At 55.3% G+C, this 24412-nt stretch overlaps 1 protein-coding gene and 1 non-coding gene across 2 annotated transcripts; one reads left to right on the top strand and one right to left on the bottom strand.

Moving 5' to 3' along the window:
* Positions 1–270: 270 nt before the first annotated feature.
* On the top strand, positions 271–343 carry TRNAT-UGU. The gene has a single exon. It is a non-coding gene; the product is annotated as a tRNA-Thr (tRNA).
* Positions 344–2256: 1913 nt separating this feature from the next.
* Positions 2257–20513, bottom strand: HHIPL2 (HHIP like 2). Its single transcript, XM_045817363.1, has 9 exons — positions 20176–20513; positions 16264–16916; positions 15267–15410; positions 12967–13298; positions 12094–12220; positions 10646–10791; positions 6388–6469; positions 3760–3842; positions 2257–2755 (listed from the first exon to the last, which is right to left on the bottom strand). Exons 1-9 carry the CDS (start codon positions 20500–20502, stop codon positions 2577–2579), a joined length of 2073 nt encoding a protein of 690 aa, XP_045673319.1. The 5' UTR covers positions 20503–20513; the 3' UTR covers positions 2257–2576.
* Between the last annotated feature and the right edge of the window lie 3899 nt (positions 20514–24412).

Here is a 24412-nt window from a genome sequence, read left to right as displayed (position 1 = left end):
GGGCCGCGTTTCCTTTCCGCATTTTCCCTTCCAGCCTTTGTCTGTTGGCGTAACTCACCCATGAGTCAGTGTTGTGTGACCCTAGCCGTAAGATTTTTGAGATTTGGTTTTCTCCTGCTTATGTTGTAGGCCTTTTCCTCTGGTATTTCATAGTCTTTGTAAGAATCATCATGGATGTGGGATGCCTAAGGTCAGTTATTCTCCCAGCCTGCCAGCTAAAGCAAGGTTGCTTCCAATGTCCTTGGATTACAGTATCCAAGGTAACAGGTGGGCTCCATAGCTCAGTGGTTAGAGCACTGGTCTTGTAAACCAGGGGTCGCGAGTTCGATCCTCGCTGGGGCCTCCTGTGAGCATCACTTTTTTTCTTTTTTTAATGATCCGGCGTAAATACGGAATAGCGACTCCAAAAGGGAAAAGTCATCCCTGAAAACGTTACCCGGCAAGACAGAAAGCTGCGCCTCCTGAAACGCAAATGATGGGCATCCTTACTGTGCTTTCGATGTGATCCGGAAGAGAAAATCCTGGACTGCAACAAAGACCGGAGAAAAAAATAAAAATAGAAAAGCCATCTTCGGCACCCCGCCCCACCCCCACCCCCCGCCGGCGCTGCCGGCACCTGCGGGCCCGAGCACGAGAAAGGGAAGCGGGAGGCTCCCCGAGCGAGCTCGTTTGCACCGCCTCGGAAACGCCAGCCGGGCAGTGCGCGGCCGAAAGTGGAAAGGCGTCCCCTCCCGGGCACGCCGGCGCGGACCGAGGGGCGGAGGGGACGCCGCGCCTGCAGTTCTGCCGCGCGGCCGGAGGAGGGCGCTCTGGCACCGGTTCCCACTCGCGTCTTTCCAGGCGGGCGAGTGAACCTGTACCGAGTGTGGCCAGCGTGGCCCAGAAGAAAGCGCGCTGCGGCTGCCACGTGGCATCCCTGGCCTCAGAGCCCAGCAGCGATAACGGGTCCTGCCGGCTTCCACAAGGAGGGGGAGACGTTCCCCAAAATAAACTGCCCGGGCGGCTTGGAAAGCCAGTGTTGGAAGCCCGTCTCATTCATTTCTCTGTTGCTGTGTGTGTTTGCAGGGAGGGGGGTTGGGGGGGGTGCCCCAGAATTCTAGAATGCGCGTGACTATAGAGTCATTAAGAGCCTTTTTTGAATGCATGAAGGTTCCCCACCCACGATTTCTTTTCCCACATCTCAGGGCTAGGGCTGGACAAAGGACTCTCTGTAAAAAGTGGCTACCAGCCACGTGTGGGCAGTGAGGGCCTGAAATGTAGCTAATCCGGGTTGGGATGTGCAGAAAGAGTAAATACTCAGAAAACTCAGTTCAAAAAAAGATGTGAACTATCCCATTAGTCATTGTTAAATTGGTAATATGTTGAAATGTTAATAATGTAGATACAGTGAATTAAATAAAATATATAATTACATTAATTTTACCTCTTTCTTAAATGTGACCACTAGAAACTTTTTAATTACATGGGTGGCTCCCATTTGTAGCTGTCGTATTTCTCTGTTGGGTGGTGCAGGTTTAGGGAGTCCCAGCCCTGTGACCTTGAGTTCAGGTTCATTTTTAACCAGGTAAACTGTAGTAGACAGAGGCACCGGGGACTCCCCCAGCCAGGACTGTGCCTGGCAGGCAGTAATCATGGCCTTAGTTGAAATAAAATTAAGTATCTCTCCAACATAATTTCAAACCCCATGAAGAACCAGAGAACAAAAGTGTTTCTTACATTGAGTTAGCTTTGGGACTGATGCAATTGTGACACTCTCTATCATGGCTTGCAAGATGTTAGGTCTGGAAAAACACACTCACACCTTTGCTGGTCATTTTGCCCTTCTGTGGTCAAGACATCTGCTGTGACCGTGAAGTGTTTCCGAGGCCTTGAGGAAATAGGCCCCACTGAGGCAAGAAAAATATCCCTAATTATCCCACAAGGGTCAGCACTTCACCGACACCGATGTCCTTTTACAAACCCTTTACAGATCCTTGAATGCCTTCATGCCCAGACTACTCGCTCTGCACCTGCAAAGCCGATGACCCTCTCAGAGGGGCTGCCCTTGGAAACCCGTGGCCTCAGGCCTCCTCTTAGACCTGGGATGTGGTGTGAGAGTGAAATAGGCCAATGCCAAACACTCTCGAGATCAAGAGGTATGGGTCCATTCGAGCAAGTGCTGATTTATTGCAGTACCTTCGGTCGTAGGCATTTACAAAGCAAAACAGAGACAGGCAGTGTCGGAGCAGGTTTACGGACCAGTGCCCAGGCCAGGTGCGCTGGCCACGTGGGATTTGGCCCCCTGCCAGGAGCAGACAAGGAGCACTGTTCCAGGAGCAAGATTCCCTCGGAAAAACAAGGAGGCCCTAAGCCAAGCTCTCTCCGCCATCGCGGCCCCGACCACCCCCATCCCTGCTTCCCGTGTGTCTAAAGAGGCCCCCGCTGAACACAGCAGGTTCTGCGTGGTGAGGAGGCTCTCCCTCCGCAGGCCAAGGAAGGCTCCTTCCAGCCGGCCCCCACCACGCAGACTGGCTCTCGGGGCCGCTGCGGGGCTTCCGGCTCCTCTTCCTCTTCCCTTGGGGGTTCGGGGGCCACACTCAGGCTCCCTTCTCTGCCCCAGGACCTCGAAACGGCTTCCTGCTTCTTGTGGGAGAAGCCGGCTTCTTGGAGGAGCCTTTCCGAGAGGAGGCCGGGTCTGGACGGGAAGCTGAAGTCACGTTGGGTAACTTTCTAGCAGCTTTCTCTGACTGCTCCTTCAGCAACTCCAAGACCGTCTCTGGGAAACAGGCATTTGTGTAGTGAGAAATTCAAGTCCTGGAACAGTAGCTCAAAGAAAAGCACCGCCCAGGAGACCCATGATGGCATGAGGGCTCTTTAATATAAATTCGTTTGAAGTTAATATTGTTTAAATCCCTTAACTGGCTTTGATCTAAATACGATACTCCTTTAGTAGTCACTCCAGTGGCACACACTCTGGAATAGTTAGTGCCCTCACAGATACTGCCCCTCCTCTACCGGTCTCTCCCGACTGCCCACCCTACTCCAAGGAAGCGGTCCTCACCCTAGGGGCTTCAGGGTCACGTCTATTTCTTTATTTGCCCACATTACCGGCCCCCCCTCCATTTGACTCTAAACTCCTACAGGTCAGGTTCGCGGCTATATCCCCAGGCATCAGCACAGTGCCTGCCACAGAAGTACTAAGTGAATGAAGCCAAATGAATGAATGAATACATGAGAGATTGAATGAATACATGAGTGCATGAACGAATGAATAAATACATGAGTGACTGAATGAATGAATACATGAGTGATTGAATGAATGAAGACATGAGTGATTGAGTGAATGAATGAATACATGAGTGAATGAATGAATGAATACATGAGTGATTGAATGAATGAAGACATGAGTGATTGAGTGAATGAATGAATACATGAGAGAATGAATAAATACATGAGTGACTGAATGAATGAATACATGAGTGACTGAATGAATGAATACATGAGTGATTGAATGAATGAATACATGAGTGATTGAATGAATACATGAGTGACTGGATGAATGAATACATGAGTAATTGAATGAATGAATGAATGAATGAATGACAACAGGTCATCGGGGAAGCAGGTGCACAGAGTAGATGTATAGACTGAGCCACAAGTCACGCCCCTCAACCACAGGACAGGCCGTAGGTGAGAAAGTAAACCCTCCCACCCAACAGGGCTGTCGTGATTGCAGAGGGTGCCAAGGTCTGAGTCAAAGACAAGGACAGACTGACTCACTGGCGAGTGGCCTGAACGGGACCCGCTTACTCTTGGTTTCCACTGGCACTGGCTTGTACTTGCACTTGCCCGGGGGGGCTCGCCTGCAAACGGAGAGAAAAAGTGAGGACCCAGGGCTCTGGAGACGGCACTAGAGAACCGAGGTCCCCAGGAAGGGCACATTTGCATGGTCTGGGTTCAGTGTCTGGGTTCAGCGCTCCCCTCTCTGTGGGGCGGGGTGAGGTGTAGTCGGAAACAGGTGACGAGCTCAGGTGCAAAGCACAAAGGACGTGGCCGTCACAGGGACCCCACAGGGACCCCACAGGCCCTTGGGCGGTGGTGTCATGAAGGGCTTATCTCCACATCTGCAGAATGGAAGAGTAATAGCACCTCTCCTTGCAGGGGGACAGGGAAGATTACATGAGACTGTGTGTACACTTGGCACACCACGAGTGATGAATAAATACTTTTTAAATTTTTTTAATGAGGTTCAAAAAATTACACGGAACAGTGCCAGCTGTCTCACAAGTGCCCCATAGCCGATGGTGATGATGATGATGATGACGATGAAGAAAATCCCTTGAATAACTGGTGGCGCGGTCCCTTGAATAATGCCACGCCCCTGCCTCCTAGGGCACTCATCCTGAACCTGCTGCCCCCGGGAAGGGTCTTCCAAAACCAAAGAGACCCCTGCTGCCCAGGGCAGAGAGGGACCTTGCTGGCCAGTCCCCACCGCCACCTTCTCTGCCTCATTCCAACTCTCTCTCGTCACTATTACACCCGTCCCACATGAAAAAAAAGTAACTTTATTTATTTGCTGAGCACTTATAGAATGCTTGGGCTCCCTAATACCTGATAAATATAACTCACTGAACCCTCCCAATAACCCTGTAAGGCAGGTGCTCTTATTATCCTATGGCGCAGCAGGGAAACCGAGGCACGCAAAGGTTCAAAAACAGATGCAAGGTCACATAGCTAGTTCGTGGCAAAGCCAAGATTCAACCCCAGGCAGGAGGACGAGATGGAAGGGAGGGAAAATTACACAGAAATAGATCGACTGCCCTCAGAACGCGGAGAAGGATGCATTCAGCGCAACGACGGCCTGAATAAGCAGGCGGAGTGGAATTTGCAGCCACGGCTACGGAAGTTCTTTAAAAGTCTGTACAAGTCAGCGTAAGCATAGCCAAAGCGAATGAGCGGGGTGGGAATGACTTTAATCCACAAAGGAAGCCAAGCCCCTATGCTCAGCCCCTGTGCTCCCTAGCTGGACCTCGGGCAGGCGATGTTACTGAGCCCGGCTCCGTGGCCTTGTTGGCAGGCCCAGGGTGTTAGCTGCCCTGCTGGCAGCATGAGTGCGTGGGACACGGGGACCGCTCAGTAGATGTCACCCTGAGGAGACAGGTGCATGAGGAAGGGTGTCCTCCGTGTGGAGCAGCGGCTTGACGGCTGACCTCTCACCGTGGCTGCTCTTGTGATGGAGGACAGCGGAATTATCCCCCAGCCAACTCAGGAAACTGATGAAGGGAAGAAAAGGGGGTTCACGCACACACGCAGAGAAAGAGACCCTGTTACTAGAAAGAGCAGATCTCCGCACCAGGCATGACCAGCCCCCGGAAGCATTTTGAAGACCCTGCTTGGCCCCGTCCACTGAGACCAGGAGCTGTGCGTGGAGCAGATCAGCTGTGGAGAGAGCCCAGCAGCAAATTCAGCCCCGGCCACCCCGCAGCAGTCGGGGCAGCGCCCAGGCACAGCCTCGGGGCCTCCGCCCCTCCAGGGACTCCGGGGGACCACCCACTGCGATCCCCGCAGCCAAACGGAGATGCGCTGTGAGCCGGTCCTGGCCCCTGAGCCCTGACCGGCAGCTGGGCCGCTTTGCCTAATGCCCTCTGACCACCACCCCAGACGCGGGTAATGTAAGCAAGCCTCCTAGGGAAGTTTTTCTCTCTGGGTCTTTCTTCAAGCTGACTCGCGGGGAGACGTGCCTGCCTCGCGCAGGAATCCCCAGAGGAGCACAGCGCCTGCGCAGAGCTCCCAGGATGGACACGCAGCAGGTACGGACCACCCACCCTCGACAACCCCCCCAGGTAGGAAGCTGTATCAGTGGCTTCTGCGGGATCAGCTGGAGGTGGGTTAGCCTCTGAGAGCGGTGGGCGAAGAAGCAGGAGAAACAGCGTACGGTCCACCCAGGGAGTCCATACTGCCACTGAGTTCCAGCAAGGGCAGGGGACAGGCACCCAGAGACTGGGCAGTTCAAACATCTCGGGAACCTCGACCAAACCCCGGGGGACAGTGCGGCGGTGCTTACTCAGGGGGTCAGAGGTGAACACCCACTGTCGGGTGATCCCAGACAGAAGTTTCCAGAACCATGTTTAAACAACAAACACAGCCTAGGAGCCACCGGTCTAGACTAGACTAGCCATCCTGGCCAGGCTCGAACTCCGCATTTCCAACCGCGAGGAGGCCACAGCCGACCAAAGGGTCCACAGGTCCCAGACAGCCGCGGTCCTGCTTTGCCTCACCAAGTCATCTCAAGCATAACTGGTCACTTCGGGTCATTCTCGGGGAGTGAGGACTCTCTTTTCATGGCCTGCCACAAAGATAGGGACCTGATAGAAACGCACCCGAGGAGAAAAGGAGACCAAATCTCACCTTGATGGGTCGACAAGTTTGTAAATGGATCCGTGGGGTGCGTAGGCACTTGGGTAGGAGGTGGCCAGGAAGTAGAGCTCTCCTGGGAAGAGAGGACAGGCAGGCAGTCACGGGACAGGGGGCAGGGCTGAGACACAGAGCTGGGGGCACAGAGGACGCTCAGCGTGGCTTGTGGCCCCGGCGGGCAGTGAGCCCCGGGGAGGGACCCGGGCTCCGGACTGACAGTCCCCAGAGGGCAGCCCAGGGGGCAGCCCAGCCAAGGTCAGTTCTGCTCGTGTTCATGGAGCCAGACGGGCATCTGCCTTCACCGTCTCTCTGCTCCCAGAATCCCCCTGGTGCACCCCCGTTTCCTTGCCCACCTCTCCCCTGTTGCCAAGGGTGCTCTGCGACACCCTGAGGCCGTATCCAGGCTGAGAAGCAGTGACCAGTCACTTCAAACGGCCCCTTCTCTGGGCTGTTACTCCCCCAGCCCCTGCCTCACTGTCCCATTCCACCTTCTCCAGTCCTGGGGTCCTAACTCCCCGTGACACCCCCTGTCTAGAGCATCTCCTCCTGGTCTTCTCCACACTCGCAGAACCCTCCTCCACCCACTGTCTCCTCGTCTCCTCTAGAAGGGTCCCAATCCCTCCCGCTCCCTCCTGTGGGGACTCTTGAGTACGCAGCTCCTTTCTCGGAAGGAACACCTCACCGCCCCCCCACCCTCCTCGTTCTGCAGGTCCCTGTGAGGGACGGGCAGCGGGGACACAGCTTCAGAGTTGGAGAAAGCTGGGTGTGACTTCTGATCACTCCGGTCATGGCTGTGTTGTCCTGGGCCGCCTCTCCACCTCTGTCACCCTCGCCTTATTCATTCATTTCCCAAACGGGGACAATAACACCTCCCGATGGTCAGGGATCCCATTAAAAAGTGTTCAGCAATCAGCGGTTACTCTTACTCCCTCGTCTTCCTGCTCTGTCAGGGATGGTGCTGTGACAACTGTGACAAACAGCGTCGTGGACCTGGCACAACGTCTGTGTCATCGCACGAATTGAATCCACTGCTGTGTGCATTGCACACTCGCTCTCAAGTTTACAGAAGGAAATGCTGCTCTCTCGCAAACTGGAAAAGCCCAGAGCTCCAGGCAGCTCTGGTTACTAAGAAACCTTCTCCCGGGAGTTTGTGGCAAAGAGGGGCCCACGCTAGAAAGCCCCGTGTGGAGGGAGAGGGGGCAAGGGCTCTGCAGGGCCCGGCGCACAGAGCCACAGCTGCCTGGCGCACTTGGGTTCCGTGTGCCGCCCACACACTCCAGTTACCGTCCTCCCCGAGGGAGGCGTCTGGGCTGGGACACGCCCGGCCCTAGATCCAGCTAGCCCCTCGGACCGGACACTCCAGGCACCCTTCCGGGTGATCCCACCGTTAGATAAAGGAGGTGTCCAGGGGGTGTCTGCATGGACAGTGGGTGCCCTCATGCTGGGCCCCTCCAAACCATGTAAAGAATCCCTGGTCTAGAAGAAAATTCGAAAACCCTGCATTGCTGCGGCTCCCTGCAGGTGTGTGTCAGTTACGTGTCCCAAACACGCCAGAGACTCCCATTGTGTCTTTAGGACAAAACAATGGTAGAAGTGACTCTCATCTGTAATATCTGATGATGTTTTTTTTTAATTTTTACTTACTGATTTGAGAGAGAGAGAGAGAAAAGACAGAAACATTGATTTGTTGTTCCACTTATTTATGCACTCACTGGTTGATTCTTGCAGGTGCCCTGACCGGGGATCGAACCTGCAACCTTGGCGTGTTGGGACAATGCTCTGACCAACTGAGCTACCTGGCCAGGGCTCCAACTGACATTTTTAAAAATATATTTTAGGGCAAAACAAAAACAAAAAATAAAAAATATATACTGCACCGTGTGAAGCCATGTGCATTCATGGCACACACCCTGACTTTGGCCAGCCCTCTTGAAAGCGTGTTTCAGGTGCTGACACGCAGAAATTGCCAAGTGCCACGAGAACCCAGGGACGGGCAGCCCCACGTCTGCCACTCGCCCTGCGGCTGTCCTCAGCCCAGCTGTCACAGGGAAGATCTTGAGAAATAAACGGCAGCCATCCGTTCCGTTAAAAATGACTTACCTAAAGCTGATGACGAATAATAAAATAATGAAACAACCCGCAGATCTAAATGTGTCTAGAAGTGGGGAAGACGGTGAAGAGAGCAGAGACTCTGAATCACTCCGTGCAAAAACACAAAAGCAAGAAACTCTGGAAGAAAATTATTTGCCTCGGAAGCAGCCGCCGCGGCTCGAGGGCCCCCCAGACACACACGCCTTGCCAAGTGCCCGCCGCAGAAGTCAGCCAAGGACACTCGGTTTCGTCTGCCGGATGTACTGACTGGTGTTGAGAACTGGTCTGTTTTCCTCTGTGACAAGTCTCCAGGCACCACAAGCCACACTACCAAAGCCAGGGGCATGGCAGACAGCAGCCCAGGGTCCCTGGGCTGGTCTGCACCCGGGGGACTCCAGCCTCGAGGGACCCCAGCAGAGGAGGGGCTGTGACTTCCACACCAACCCCTTCCCCCCGCACGTCGGCCAGCCAGCCTGTGGTTTCTCTCCTTTTTTATGTGTTTGCACTTCCCATTTGGAACCCACATAGACTTTTCTCTATTGAGAATTTCCTGAATGTTCCAGTACCCCCTGCTCCTCTGAAATAGCCATCCTGAGCTATCTCTTCCCCAGCTAGGTGAGAGGAAAGGGTCCAGGAGCTGACCGGACATTCTGCATGTCCTGCTCCAGTCAAGGTCTTCTTCGGCCACTCCGAGGTCCAGAGGGAGAGGAGACCAAGCACACAGGAAGTCGTCAAGGGTCTGCTTTTCACGTGTGGAAAACCCCAGGTCTGGAGGGGCCTCCGGAGATCACTTTAGTCTCCTCCTTGCCTCTAGGTATGGCCAGATCCAGTGCCAAATAAAACGTTATTGTTCAAAAATGTACTTTAGGGCCCTGGCCGGGTGGCTCAGCTGGTTGGAGCACCGTCTCCATGTACCAAAAGGTCACGGGTTGGATTCCCAGGTCAGAGCACATACCTAGGTTGCAGGTCCGATCCCACTGGGGTGTGTACAGAAGGCAGCCAATTGATAGTTCTCTCTCACATCAATGTCGTTTCCTCTCTCTCTCTCTCTCTCTCCCCCTCCCCCTTCCATTCCTCCCTTCTTCCCTCTCTTCCTCTCTCTCCAAAATCAATAAAACATATCCTCAAGGATTAAAAACAAAATGTAATTTCTGTAAAGCTGAAATTTAAAAACCCACTTTCTGATGACAATATTTGGGGAAATATATTAGAAAGGAGTCCTCTCTCTCTCTCTCTCTCTCTCTCTCTCTCTCATACACACACACACATGCCTTGCTTTGCTAATGCCTTTGACACATGCCCACTTTGTCCAGGGAGTAGCCAGCCACCTAGCTGTCGACCCTTTCTGACCTCTGATCTCTCAGGAAAGGGACTGTCCCTTGCTCACTCTCAGCAGGCGCCCCACAAACTCTTGCCGGGTCACGAAGGAGCCCAGCCCAGCCAGGGGCTGGTCCTCAGGGGTGCTCTCTCCCAGGTGACACCCCAACAAGACAAACACTCCCTGTCCACCTGGTCTGCCCCACTATTGGCCTTGTCCTCCGCCCTGTCACAGCAGATCAGAACAAAACCAGGGAAGGGGGTCACATGCAACTCCTTGGTCGTCCCCGGAGTGGGAAGACCGAAGCGTAGGCCTCCATCTGGCCGGTGCAGCGAGTGCACTCAACCGAGGGGGCAGGTCGGAGTGGCCAGTGTCCCCTCGGTGGCCAAGGGAGCAGAATAACAACATCGGGGTGTGTGATCACTAAAGCAGATAAAAAATGCCAAGGGCACGGAACAGTCTCTAGTGCATTATAAAAGGGAACTAAATGATAGTGGAAACGGGAGAAGTGGTCCCTGCTGTTTAAATAACAGGACCAGCGCCCTGACTGGTGTGGCTCAGTTGGTTGGGCATCGCGCTGCAAAGCAAAGGTCACCAGTTCGATTCCTGGTCAGGGCACACGCCTGGGCTGCAGGTCCAGTCCCCGACTGGGGCACATGCGAGAGGCAACCGATCAACGTTTCTCTCCCTGTCTTCCTCCCTCCCTTCCCCTCTCTCTAAAATAAATAAATAAAATCTTAAATAAATAGCAATAATAGTAATAGTAATAATAACGGGCTAATGGCTCGGTTCACAAAGCCTGTGCTCCCGGAGGCAGAGCAAGGGGACCCCGCGGTCGGTTACCGGCCTCGTCCTCGGCGAAGGAGATGACGAACTTGCTATGGGTGCTGGCCAGCCCTGGGAAGGCGCAGGACGCGGTGTTGCCCAGACAGATATCCTGCTTCTTCCATTTCCTGGTTTTTCTGTCTTCCTGCAAAGCCATAAGCCGACTAGACGGAAAACAAAACCTTACATTTTAGGAATCCATAGTTCCACCCTGCGGCATGTTTTTCCTCCTAGAAGCAACGCATCCTGGAGTACTAAGACCAGGTCTCCCCGAGGGGAGCGGTGACCAGCTCTCCCAAGGCCCCGAAGCTGCCTGACACACACTTCCATCGCCCACCCGCCCCGGATGGGGAAGGTCGTTGGCTATCACCAAGGAGATTGGTGCCCTGGGAACACTGCACCACGACAAAAGGCTAACTTCCAGTTCATTAGTTATGTGACCTTTGGGTAGCTGCTCGATATCTCTGAGCCTCAGCCTTCTCTCCTGTAAAATGGGGAAGGCAAATAGAATTGACCGTAGGCGAGAGCTGGGAAGGTTAAATCACATACATAAATATGTCACACAAGTGCCTGGCATAGAGTAAAGGCTCAAAGACCAGCAGCTATTATGACGATGATGATGTCTACATAACAGGAGGTAGACGCTTTCTGTGCCTCGTTGTCTACTGAATTAAAGGCAGGTTGTCAGAAGAAAGGGGAAAGGAAGTGGGTAAACCACAGGTGTCACCTGAAAAGTACCCAAACAGAGCCCACTGAACCCCAAGTGATTCTAATGCATGTGCTTCCGTTATGAGCCACTGCCTACTGACCAAGCGATACACATAGGGGTGAGTGGGAGGGGGGGGTTGTGGTAAAAGGCATAGAGAACAATGGAACCCCCAAGCTCTAACAAGCGATCAAGGACCTCACCCACTACTCCCTCTCCCCATCTCTGTAAGCAAGAACGGCAGCGTGAAAAAATACTAGCACCACCTGGCTGGCGTAGCTCAGTGGATTGAGCGCGGGCTGAGAACCAAAGTGTCGCAGGTTCGATTCCCAGCCAGGGTACATGCCTGGGTTGCAGGCTATAACCCCCAGCAACCGCACATTGATGTTTCTCTCTCTCTCTCTATCTCCCTCCCTTTCCTCTCTAAAAATAAAGAAATAAAATCTTTAAAAAAAAAAAATACTAGCACCCTGTCCAGCTAGGGTGGGGCAGAGGCACCAGACTTACCCTCCCACCTCAGACAAAAGCCCAGACAAACAGAACGACAATGGGCTAAAAGACAGTGGGGAGCAGGAAGGACTGTGCCCCCCAAGAGACGAGAGACGAAGTCCCAGCCACGCTCCCTTGGGTGAGTTCCCGCAGAGGCAGAGCCCCACAGAACCCTGGAGCTGAAAGGACAGAGAGGAAAGTCCAGCCTCCGCCCAGCTCCCTTGTTCACAAAAACGTCGAAACAAAAAGAGAGGTGTCCCTCCTTCCTCACCCACTCATGAAGTCCCCGAAGATGTAGAGGCCGCTGAGATTCGGGGACTCGCACCCGCGGTAGACATAGCCTCCGGTGACCGACTTCCCCACCTCGTGGTCGTAGGCAAAGATTGGCAGGATGTCATCTGTCTCGGGACAAAGAAACGGCGTGAGTGTCACCGCTCAAAACTGTGTGCTTCTAGGGGCCAGCAGGGGGCTCTTTAAGGGAGTGGCCTGACTGAGTGGAAACCGTTTCATTCCTGGTATTCAGGAGGGCAGGCAACTAAGAGAATCACGTGTGTCGTCCTCAACAGACAAGCCACGAGACGTGTGAACTTCCCACTGAGGAAGCCGAAAACCCCCCACCTGGGAGGCAGGGACCTGCAGGCCCACACACCTGAGATTTTCCCCTGGGGGGTCGAGGCAGATCCCCAGGCCTAAGGATTTGGAAAGCGTTGGAAGGGTCTGCAAGGCTGCGTGGTAACATGCAGGACCAACGAGACTAGGCACCGGCGACAGAGCACAGAACCCTCAGGAACACCTTGATCACTGATGTTTAGGGATGGTACGGTCCATTGATTATATAAGGAATATCGTTTCAGGGGGGCTACCCCAATTAGAAAATAAATAAACACGCAGCCACTGATTTTTCTCGGCCAGCGGTTCTCAAAATAGTATGCCTCAAAGTCCCGTGGGTCACTTATTTACAATGCAGATTCCTGGCTCAGTCTCGCTCCCCGAGTCCACCCTAGACGTTAACAGGGCGATTCTGGCGTCAGGGACAGGAGACCAGCGTAAGTGGCACTATCCCCCAGGACACTTACAGGACCTGCAGGACAGGACAGCCCCAGGTTTTATGCCCCCACCTCCACCGCCTTCAGGAAATGCTCACCCAAAGAGGCATTGCGACAAAGCTTCTCGTCGTAACATTCGAACCCCTCCTTTGCTCTCCAGCCGTAGTTTCCGCCTTTAACAATGATGTTGACCTCTTCAAACCGGTTCTGCCCCACGTCCCCACAGAATATCCGGCCTCGGCCCTGGCGCGTGACCGGGTCCCCGCGGTCCACGGAACAGCGCCACACGTTTCGGATTCCATAGGCGTAGATGGCGGGGTGGGCTCCTGGCTCAGAGACAAAGGGATTGTCCGGGGGGATCCGGTACCGCCTGCCCTCTGCGCCGGTCCCGTTCACATCGATCCGTAACACTTTTCCCAGCAGGGAACTTCTGGAAGGGGGAAGGCCAGACACGAGGCACGGGGTAAGTACGCAGAAGTGGCATTGCTGGGTCACAGGCTAGTTTCTAATTTTTTTTTTTAGGGAGAGAAACATCAATGTGTGGTTGCCTCTCACAAACCCCTACTGAGGACCTGGCCTGCAACCCAGGCATGTGCCCTGACTGGGAATCGAACCAGCAACCCTTTGGTTTGCAGGCCAGCACTCAATCCACTGAGCTATGCCAACCAGGGCCTGTTCCTAATTTTTTAAGGCATCACCTTGCTGGTTCCCATAGAAGCTGCACCGCTTTGCATTCCCACCAACAGCGCCCAAAGCTTCAAATGTCTCCGCATCCTGCCAACACCTGTCTTTTTTAAAAAAATCACAGCCCTCTTAACAGGTGTGAGGTGCGCCATCTCCGTGTGGGTTTGATCTGCGTGTCCCTGCTGGTGAGTGGTGGTGAGCATCTCGTCGCGCACCTGGTGGCCATCTGGGTGCAAGCTGAGCAGGTGCCAGCACAACTAACAACACTGGATTGTACACTTACATTTTTTGAAGGTAAAGCTCATGTTAAGTATTCAAAATTAAAAATAAAATCAAGCAATAAAATAAAATAAAATGGCAGCGGACCAGAGGAGACAGCCCAGAAAGACCTGCTAATAGTTGATGCGTAGCAACTGCTAGGGATCACCTGGGGAGACATGACAATACATGTGTGTACACACACACACACACACACACACATGTACATATGAGATATGAGGACTTCCTGGTTTGCGGTTCAGTGAACCACGAGGCCAACGTGTGATGTAGCTCTGGTCCACGTGACCCTGAGCAAATCGCTTTATTTTTACAGTGAGAAGGTCCCTCTGGGGCTTGGGCTAACACTATGCGCGTTTGCGCGTTTAAAAGGAGCAGGTTCTCTTCCTCCTCACACCGCAGCGTGGTCAGGAGAAAGAATGGGGCTTTCAGAGGCTCCGCCAGCCAGCGCCCGGGTCTCTGGGCCTCGGTTTCCTCGTTTTCCTGGAAAGCGGGGGAGAACAGCGCCGCCTGGTGGTGTGGCTGTGCAACGTAACGGTTAAGAGAGTTGCTGCGAGAGAGCCTGGAACACGGCAGGCGTTGGACCAACCTTAGCTCTTCACGACCCCCATCAACCACGATGTTGTTGCTACGAGGGAGAAGGCAGGGCAGGGTGCCTGCTGGGTGCCAGGGGCGGCCGGGTCACGTGACCTCTGTCCCGCTGGCCCGGCCTCAGTGTCTGAGCGTGAACTCTGGCTCTGCGCCTGCGCGCTGTGTGACCTGGGACAGCTGGCTGCTCTACTGCCCTCTGCCTGCACTGTCTAGTCTGCAAAGGGCTGTCACTGCGCCTACGTAACACACACTTCAAAGGACGCATCTATTTCGGAACCGTTTACGCAGGGACTCCCGTTTACGCCAGGCACCGTTCTCAGCCCTGGGGCTGCACCGGTGAGAACAGATAAAGACGGCTGCCCGTGTGGGCTGTTGGGAGGGCATCCCCAGGTGAACAGCAGGTGCTGAGAGCCGCCCCCGACCAGCGCACGCACCCGGCACACACACCGGCTCTTGCTACCTAACTGTCACGAGTCGCTGGGGCCTGGCGCAGCCCCTGGGGCTCAGCACTTGGTAATCTTGTAGAGCGGAGGTGAACTGGGTGGTCAGAGCTTGGTATACGTACAACGCCCTGATGATATGCGTTAAACACCCTGAATTCATCTCTACAAAATGCTCTGAAAATCACAAGAACATCTGTAATATTAACTACCCGAATATACTATGCCTGAAATACCCTGAACCCCTCCCAAAAATATATGTCCCCCCCACGTGCCTCAACACAGGGACTCATCGTGCAGTAAGTGGTCTGGGTCTGACCCTCTGGAGGCTCCTGCACAGGAGGAAAAGCACCGCCCCAGGGGCTCGCCCTAAGGGCCCAGGACCCAGCAGCCCCCACCCAGCTCACTTGTTCTGAGCGTTGCCAAACTGGCCGAAGGGGTCCCCGGCCTGTCCTCCGTCCCCCGTGAATATGTACAGATAGCCGTCCAGGCCGAAGAGAAGCTGTCCACCATTGTGGTTGGAGGCCGGTTCTTCTATCTCCAGGATGACCCTGGAAGGAGAAAAGGAGTCATGCATTAGGCTTTGATAAAATCTGTGTGCTCTCGAGATGCTCAGAAGCGGCTGGTCCAGACCAGCCGAGACCTGCCTCGGAGTGTCCGAGGATCACACAGAAGGCCGTTCTGGGGCTCTGAGACACCCCTTGTGCCCTCGTACGACCCCTTCATGCATCGTTTTCCTTTCCCGTCGTGACTTCAGGAGACGTGGACACAGCCAGGGGAGCAGCCGTCCTTATCTGAGGCTTGGCCTTCCCCTCTGCTCCACCGGAGCCCTCAGCTCCCTTCCTCAGAGCCAGCCCACGGGGGTTAGTGTATCAGTTCCTCGTGTTCCTTTCAACCCCCGAGCCTGTCTCTGCAGGAACAGAGAGACGGGGCAGAGAGAAGAAGGAAATGAAGCAGGACGGCAGAGTGGAAAGGACGTGAGCTCGGGGTCAGCCGTGAGCCCCGCGTCCGTCCTCTGCGCGTCGGCAGCGAGCTTCCTGCGGCCCGAGAGATCCCGCCTTCGAGGGAGAGGACGCGGGATCTACAGCCGCACCGTCACCGGAGACTGCCGGTTCCTGTGCGTGGATATTGTCTGTCTGTGTCTTTCAAACCACCGCAGCTGCGGGCCTTTGCCGGCCTTCCACCGAGTCGGGCCAGCGTGGCTCCACCTGGGGGACTGACTGCCAGGTGGCCGTGTGACGCCACGAAGGCCCTCGACTCTGAGCCTACCTTGGGCCTCCCTCACGGACCCCCAGTGACGCAACCACCAGCGATCCAAACCGGGGAGAGCTCCCCCACGCCACCTGAGAGGACCCACAGCACTGTCCCAGGACCCGGCGCACCGACACACACCACTCTGCTCACCTTTCTGACGCCGGGTCGGCACGGTTGGGGTCGGCCCGGGAAGCCTTCATCTGGCTAATCCGGACCTTTTCCACCTTCCCCCGGCCCAGGCACGAATAATAAATGTAGAACTTGCGGTTCTGGCGGAATTCGGGGTGAAAAGCCAGCCCCAGGAAGCCTCTCTCGTCCCCGATCCACGGAGTGGTCAGCACGGCGTTCCTGAGGTCCAGGAAGGGCCGTTCCAGGCGGCTCCCGTCGGGCAGGTAGACCCACACTACCCCCACCTGCTCGGCCACGAAGGCGCGGTGGGTGCCGTCCCCGGCGTGGGCCATGCACACGGGGTTCCGCAGCCCATTGGCCGCCTCGGCCAGGCAGAGCTGCAGGCAGCCCCGGCGGCCCCTGGCCACCACGCCCAGGCGGCGATTGAGATGGCCGTTCCTCAGGACGTTCGGGAAGCAGTAGTCCTGGTCAGGGAGGCTGAGGAGGTGGCAGAAGTGGGCGCTGTCATTCCCGTGGGACTCCCGGAGGCCACCGTCGTCGGTCAGCAGGGAGATGGCAGAATGACAGTGGGAGTGGAAGGCGGAGCAGTAGTCAGCGCAGAGGCCCGGGAGGTTCCGGAGGGGCGTCCGAGGGTTCTCGGCGTCGTAGAGGTGGGCCGCGTACGGCGAGCACTCCTGGGAGAGACGGGAGCTCAGTTCCCCACTGTCGGGCTGGCCCCAGCGGGGCTGGTCCCAGTGTTTTTTTTTTGTTGTTGTTGTTGTTAGTCTTTTTCTTTTTTTAACCCTCACCCCAGGATATGTCTACTGACTTTTAGAGAGAGAGGAAGGGAGAGAAACATCAATGTGAGAGAGAAAAATTGATCAGTTGCCTCCCGTAGGTGCACAATCGAACACACAACCCAGGCTTGTGCCCTGACCAGGGATCGAACCCTCAGTCTTTTGGGATATGGGACAACGCTCCAACCAACTGAGCCACCCGGCCAGGGCTGGTCCCAGTTTTTGAGCAAGCAGAAGGGAAAACAGTCTGGGAAAAGATCAGGATTCTGGAGTTCCTATGACCAACTGCTGGGACCCTAAGTTTCCATCCAGTTAATCTCCTGGAAGCAGAAAGGGAGGAAAAATCTCTCCTATTCTCCCTGCAGCCGTAACACTTTAACTTGGTTCTTGACACATAAAGTTTTATTGTGATGAACTTTTTTAAAAAAAGAGATAGTACCAAATTGCTCCATCTTTCCCTTCATTACAAGTGCTGGGTCTGTGAGACTTGACTTCTTTGTACAAATCTGAGGCAACGTGGCCGAAGTTTCACATTCGTTAAATCTGAGCATGGAATCCATGGTATGAATGATGTCATTTTCTGCACATCTCCACATGTTTGAAATATTTTATAATTTAAATATAAAATGATCAATCCCTGGCTGGCGTAGCTCAGTGGATTGAGCGCGGGCTGTGAACCAAAGTGTCGCAGGTTCGATTCCCAGTCAGGGCACATGCCTGGGTTGCAGGCCATGACCCCCAGCAACCGCACATTGATGTTTCTCTCTCTCTATCTCCCTCCCTTCTCTCTAAAAATTAATAAATAAAATCTTTAAAAATAAATAAATAAAATGATCAAAATGAACACGTGATTTGTCTATGGCTCCCAGAGATTAGGTCTCCAGTAATTTCATCACTTATTTCTTAAAAATATTTCGGTGTTTAATGGACATAAACACTGCTGGGAGCTACAAGAATTTAGTGGATCCTCCTGGGCGAAGGATCCCCTGCTCTGCAGACCTCCCTGAGCCACAGCAAGTTTTAGAGAATAAGGAGAATGCAGTGGGGAGACAAGCAGTTCCCACCAGCGAAGGAAGACAGATGCGACTGAGACAGCAAAGTGCACAAGGCCCGTTGAAAGGGCGGGGCCTGGGGCTGCTGAGTAGCGATCACCAATCTCTGACATCTCCCCCAGCCCGACGGCCGGCACAGGATGGCCCATGGTCTCATCACTTAACAAAGGACCCGGTACATTGTTTCCCGTATGTGTCAAGTTCCCCATTGTCTCGTATTTCCACCCTGAGTGCAGACTGCGGAGCCAGCACCTGGGTACTGGCCCAGCACCTGGGTACTGTGAGGAGGGGAAGGAACAGCCCAGCAATTCACAGCACTGAGTTCAGGGTATTTGTCAGAACTGCTGGCAAGGAAGCAAACCGCACCCTGACCAGTGGGTGGCTCAGTTGGTTAGAGCAACGTCCTGATAGGTCAGGGTTGTGGGTTTGATCCCTGGTCAGGGCACATACAAGAATCCGCCAATGAATGCATATATAAGTGGAACAACAAATCTATATTTCTCTCTCTCTCTCTAATTGAAATTTTAAAAAGGCAAAGCCAGTTGCTTCAGCTCACTGAGTCATTTCTCTTAGGAAACTAAGGCCAGGCACTGTTCCACTCTCTAGAGTTGCGCAGGGAGCCGGAGGCGGGGTTCTGAGTTCAAGCACACCGGCCCCAGAGTCAGAGACCACTAAGTAAATGCCTGACTGGCCTTTGGAATGGGGGTTATTAAAGGGGCGCGGGACTCGGGGAGTCAGCCTTTAGCTTGGGGCCCCACACGGCATTGCTGGACCTCGGACAAGCCCGTGAACACCTCTGACTCCTCGTCAGTAAAACGCGGGTCCTGGCAGCTGCCTGCCGTCAGCGCTGAGGACACTCTCACTACCTGGGGTGGGGGTAGGGGGGAGTACAGAGAAGGACCGCCTTTTTTAATAAACACGTGCGGGTTGATCTGGTTCTTCAAGTCCGCACAACAGGGGAGCCCTGAGGAATCGGGCTTTCCGAAGCCTCACCCAGTCCTAAACCCTCCCCAGGGGAGGGGCAGGGGGGACAGGCACATTTTCACCAGGAGAACCCTCAGCGTTGTCGCAGAGCCCAGCCAGTTCTGCCCAAAGGGCTCTCCCAGCGTCAGTTCTCCAGGAAACAGCCAGGGCTGGTGCCGAGGAGACAGAGTGCGGCCCCAGGCGATGCCACCCAGGCGGCTGGCTCCCGTGCCCGGCTCCGCTGCGTTCCCTGTGCGGATGGCTGGGGTGGCCCCTGCACTCTGGGGCCCGTGGCAGCCGGGCGGCCGAGTCACCACGGGGACGCTCAGGAGGGGCTCCAACCCCGGTCTGCCTGGGTGTCCTGCGTCTCACCCCCAGTCCGTCGTCGGAGAGCTGCTTCTCCCCATGGCCACTTTCCCATCAGCTCTGCAGCGCTGACAGTGGCCCCCTGTCCCCGAACCCATGTTCCCACAATGCCGGGGTGTGTGGCCTGCACCCGGGGTGAGTGATACCTGCCAGGGAGGTGGGTTCTGGCTGCTGGGGAGCCGCCGGAGCAGAACTTCTGAGTCACCGCACTCAGCCGCTGCAAGCTCTCCCAGCCCAGCTCTGGAAGAATGCAGGGGGTGGGGGGAGCCCCCAGCTGTGGCTGCTGCTGTTGTCACAGCAGGATCCCCAGCACCCAAGACCCAGGCCCTGGACCCTGGTAGAGCCCACCACTCCGCGGTGCACCACGCACACACCCCGCATACACCCCGCAGGTGGGTGCTGGGCCCAGCTCCTGGGGTGAGGCAGGGAGGACCCAGGCCACAGCTGCGCTGGGCGCATCACCAAGAACAGACTACTGGCTCCTTCTCCCGTGTCCCAGAGAGCAGCAGCGGGGCCAGCAGGACCCGAGGGAGAGCTTGGGGGACCAGTGACACCACGCTCAGCAGGTCCTTGCCCCCAGGGGTCCATCCAGAGCCCAGAGCTCTAAGGGAGGGAGGCAGCTGGCAGCTGAGCTTCTGAAAGTCTGGGTGCCCAAGGAGCCCTCCTCCCCAGGCCCCCGGCCACCCTCCCAGCACCCTGGCCGCTGGGCTGGAAGGCACTTTTCTAAGCTGGCTCCTTCCCGTCTCTCGGGGTAACTTTTTTACTCTCTGGCCTACCTGGCAAAGGATGTCTCTGATGTAACTGCCACACAGCTCCTGGCCCTGCGGGTCCAAGTAGCCCATGATGCTGTGGTACCGCACGGCGATGCGCTGGTCCTTGCGCCGGTCACAGCAGCCAAAGGACTCGTAGTGGGAACAGAACTCGAGGTGCAGGGCGGGCCGGAAGGGTGGCCTGTAGTCCAGGCACTGGGGGTGCCCCTGTAGCCAGCCCACCTGGTCCAGCAAGAGTGCGAGGCAGAGGCAGAAAGTGCCAGAAGGGGTCCGGAGCCAGGGGCCTTGCCCGCCCTGACCACCCCCAGGAGCAGATCTCCCGGGCATTGGCATTCTGGCCAGGGCACCTCTCAGCCTGCCGTTTGCTCTGGTTGGCTTCCCTGCTCTGGGCTAACTCCCGCCTTCTTCCCCAAACTCCCCCCGCCCCGCACCCCGGGTTTTCTTCCTTCCTTCTCTGCCCCCCTCACCAAGTTCACGGAGGTGGCTAACGAGCAGTGTCCCTTCCGTGGGCTGGGGAGCCAAGTGTCTCCCGTGGAAGAAGTGAGAGGTGTCCCTGTCCCCTCCAATTCCTGACTCCTGAAGCTGGCCAGGTCCAGGCACCTCCCGCTGACTTAGGGTGTGCACGGCTGGCTGTTCGGCAATCAGGACCTACGCAATGAATTAGGTCCTGTGATTCACTCAAGTGGCGAGCATTCCTGCAAGAGCAGGAAGTTCAGGCTGTGTTTGCAGTTTCTTCCCAAGTCCAGCTCCAGGAATAAGAACACAGGTTTCCGCAGCCCAGACATCAGGCTGTGGAAGCCCAGGTTCAAGGGCTCCCAGAGCTCAGCGGCCCCCGGGGACTTGGGGTGGATCTGGGAACACAGCAGGGAGCTGGGGGCAGGCAGTGTAACTGCCTGGTCCTGGGGTCGGGGAAGTCTGTGTTCGGAGTGGGGGGAAAGCAGGACGTTTCATGATGGAAATACTAGGTCCCTGAGCTCACTTTCCTTCTGGCACTTTCCGAGCTTCCAGTCCACCCGGAAAAGTTCTCGATGGCAACAACCTCCCTCTGAAATGCACAGGAGACAGAAGGTTCTTCTGAGCCCAGGTGGGCCTTCCGAGGGGGGCTTCCCGCCGGCTCCCCCACTCACCCCACAGACGAGGACTCATCGAGGCCACACGGAGCCTCCACCGAGCCACATCTGCACTCAGAATGCTCTGGATTGGGAAAGCCCCCGGTGGCATTTAAAAAACACAAACCTTTTTGTAACTAAGAGAAAAGCCAGGAGGAGGGAGCAGTTAGAACCATCACCAACTCGGCCCTGCTCTCCTGTGTGGACTGCTCGATAACCGACCTCCCTGAACGTGGCTTTGCAGAACACGACACAGCAGCCGTGGCCTGGGGGCTGGGCTGTCTGCACGGGTTCTTTGCTCCAAGGTCACACAATGTCATCGCCGTGGGAGCCTTGGGCCGGAGGAGAAGCACTGGTCTAACGTGGGCCGGTGAATGCACAGCACCGTCACCTCTCAGGAATGGGAGTAACCCCTTCCCTCTGAGAAGTACTTTTTTTTTAACTTTTTTAAAGATTTTATTTATTTATTTTTAGACAGGGAAGGGAGGGAGAAAAAGAGAGAGAGAGAGAAACATCAATGTGCGGTTGCTGGGGGCCGTGGCCTGCGACCCAAGTATGTGCCCTGACTGGGAATCGAACCTGCAATGCTTTGGTTTGCAGCCCGCGCTCAATCCACTGAGCTACACCAGCCAGGGCGAGAAGTACTGTTTGATCTCTGTTACATTTATGCCTCAGTTTCCCCTTTGCCATGCCCAACAGTGAGTCCAAAAGGAATGCCTTTTTCAGAAAATAATTCTAAATGGGTCCGTTTACAGAACTGTGGCACATACTAAACAAGCAAGCAAAGAACAACATGGCCATAATAAAACATAAATCTTTCTGTCTACCCAGGACGTGTAAGATCAAACTTGATCTTACTGCTTTGGGCAGAGTGATTACAAAGTTAGCAGGAAAGGCCAGCCAGCAGGCCCCTCAGAGCAACAGCATGAGTTTCTGACTATTGAAATATGAAATACTTCAGATGGGACTACATAATATCCAGTTTTAATGACACATTACATATGATTATATAACAGTTACGCAATAATTCTTTTTCACAATCGATGACTCTGTTGGTTTGGTAGGTAGTATTCTCCTGTGCAAAGTCTCGTGCTGGAGGAGGAGTGTTTAACAGAACACGGATACAGAAAGAAAACTTTTTCAAGGAGTTTATGCCCTGAGAAAGGGGTTCACGTAGGCATCTGATACAAGGCACAGTGTGGTGAGACAAGGAGGACCAGACTGCCGCCAGGGATTCTGAGGAGACGGCGATGACGTCGGCTGGAGGGTTCTCGGAAAATCCGGGTGAAGGCCGGGTGGGGTGCTGAGACAAGGCCCGGGTGGGCGCGCGGACAGAAAGCACGTTTTGCCTGAGGTCTGGTGGCTGTAGGAGGCGAGCCTGGAACCGCCAGCTGGGACCGGATCGTGTACCTGCGCTCGCTTGAACTCCTACTTCTGAAGCAAATACAGTGGTTCCTTTTTAAACAGTGACTGCATTAGTTTGCTAGGGCTGCTGTAACAAAACAGCACAACCCGGGCGGCCCGAACAACAGGAAGCTGTTGTCTCGTGCTCCAGAGGCCCTAGGTCTAAGGTCTGGGTGCCAGCTGGGTGGGCTCCTTCCCAGGGCCATGCCTCCGTCCTGGCTGGTCTGGTGGGGGGTCTGCGGGCAGGCCGTATCCGGCACTCCTCGCGGCCTGTGGAAGCACCCGCCCAGTTTCCGACTCTGTGCCGCGTGCTGTCCTCCCTGTGCACGCGTCTGCGTCTAGACTTGCCCTTTCATCAGGGCGGCGGTCACACGGGGTTGAGGCCCAACTGGACGGTTTCATTTTAACTCGGTTACCTCTGCAAAGGCTCTGTCTCCAAACACAGCCACAGGCTGGGGTGCTCGGGGTTAGGACTTCAACAACTCTTTTGGGGGGGGTGTACAGGTCAATGCACGGTGGCCACACCCCCAGGGGAGGGGTTGGAGGGCGGGTGAAACAGGTGGAGGGGACTGAGACGTGGACCGGCAGTTACAGAAACAGTCACGGGGACCTCAAGTACAGCCGAGGGGACGCAGTCGGCAATACCGCGGTAACCCCGCGTGGTGTCCGGCAGGTACTAGACTCACCGGGTGCCCACTTCAGAAGGTATGTAGCAGTTTAATGACTGTGCCTTCCACCTGACACTAACATTGCACATCAACTGTCACTGAGAAATGAATTTTAAACAAATGTATGAAAATAACACTTGCAGCACACGGAAGGGCTGCCGTCCAGCTGCGAGCTCTGCACGCTGTAACTGCTGACGGAGCTGGGAGCCGGCCCAGGTGGGCCGAGCGGAGCGTGCACCTGGGAACCTTCCTGGCTGGGGTCGGGGCTGGTGCCAGCACCTGCCAGCTGTGACCCTGGGCAGGTCACTCCGTCTTTTTGAGGGCCCGGCCTCCTCTCTCGGCAAGACAGGGGTGATCCACAGGGTTTGTGGGGGTGACGTGACGCAATGCAAAGCCCGCAGTACTTGGTGAGTGTGAGGGATCACCACCCAGGAAGCTGGCTCTCTCTCTAGAGGACCTGAAAACACTCAGTTCGGGATTCACACCGCCCTTGGTGTAGTCAGGCACAACACCGGACACGGGCCTGCCCCGTCGGGTTCCAGCTGTCGCCTGGTGTACTCTGGTCCCCGTGGGCACCCGCTTGTCTCATGCGTATATTGTAAGTTTGGGTGCTTATCTGTTGATAGTCACTTCTTACTAAATATAGAGTATTGAATTAAATCACTGACGAGGCACAGTGTGTCCCCCAGTTTCTCGCAGACGGTTTAAGATCAGTGGGAGTATCAGCCAGTGGGGAGAACACAAGGCGCACCACTAAATAGTGGACTTCCTCTTGAGTCGTGAGACTCCAGGAAACTCGGGACACCAGTTCTCTGCACAGGGAATCATCTGCACCTGCTCTCACTCCACCGGTTTTCTCAGGATGCTGTGCAGCTGCTCCGCCCACATTCCTGGCAGTCCTTCCTGACGCGTTGCCCTGGGACCTGGTGCGGTGTGGCCCTGGGACACATTCCTCCTCAGTCTCCTCCCACCGGCCAGCTGCCTGCTGTGCTTCCTGGCTTCCAGGAGGAAGGAGGGCCCACGGGTGGCCGGGAGCCTGCCTTCAGGCTGCGATGCCGGCCC

The sequence above is a fragment of the Phyllostomus hastatus genome, unplaced genomic scaffold, assembly GCF_019186645.2.
Source record: "Phyllostomus hastatus isolate PE091 unplaced genomic scaffold, TTU_PhHast_1.1 phas_contig_148, whole genome shotgun sequence".
NCBI lineage: Eukaryota > Metazoa > Chordata > Mammalia > Chiroptera > Phyllostomidae > Phyllostomus > Phyllostomus hastatus.
This window is presented reverse-complemented; position numbering and strand designations above follow the sequence as displayed.

Coding starts and splice junctions, on each gene's coding strand:
- HHIPL2 (XM_045817363.1), bottom strand. CDS start 20,502: ATGCCAATGCCCGGGAGATCTGCTCCTGGGGGTGGTCAGGGCGGGCAA. Junction 16,917..20,175: donor TCAGAGACATCCTTTGCCAG/GTAGGCCAGAGA, acceptor CGTCTCTCCCAG/GAGTGCTCGCCGTACGCGGC. Junction 12,221..12,966: donor TTGTCGCAATGCCTCTTTGG/GTGAGCATTTCC, acceptor GTCCCGAGACAG/ATGACATCCTGCCAATCTTT.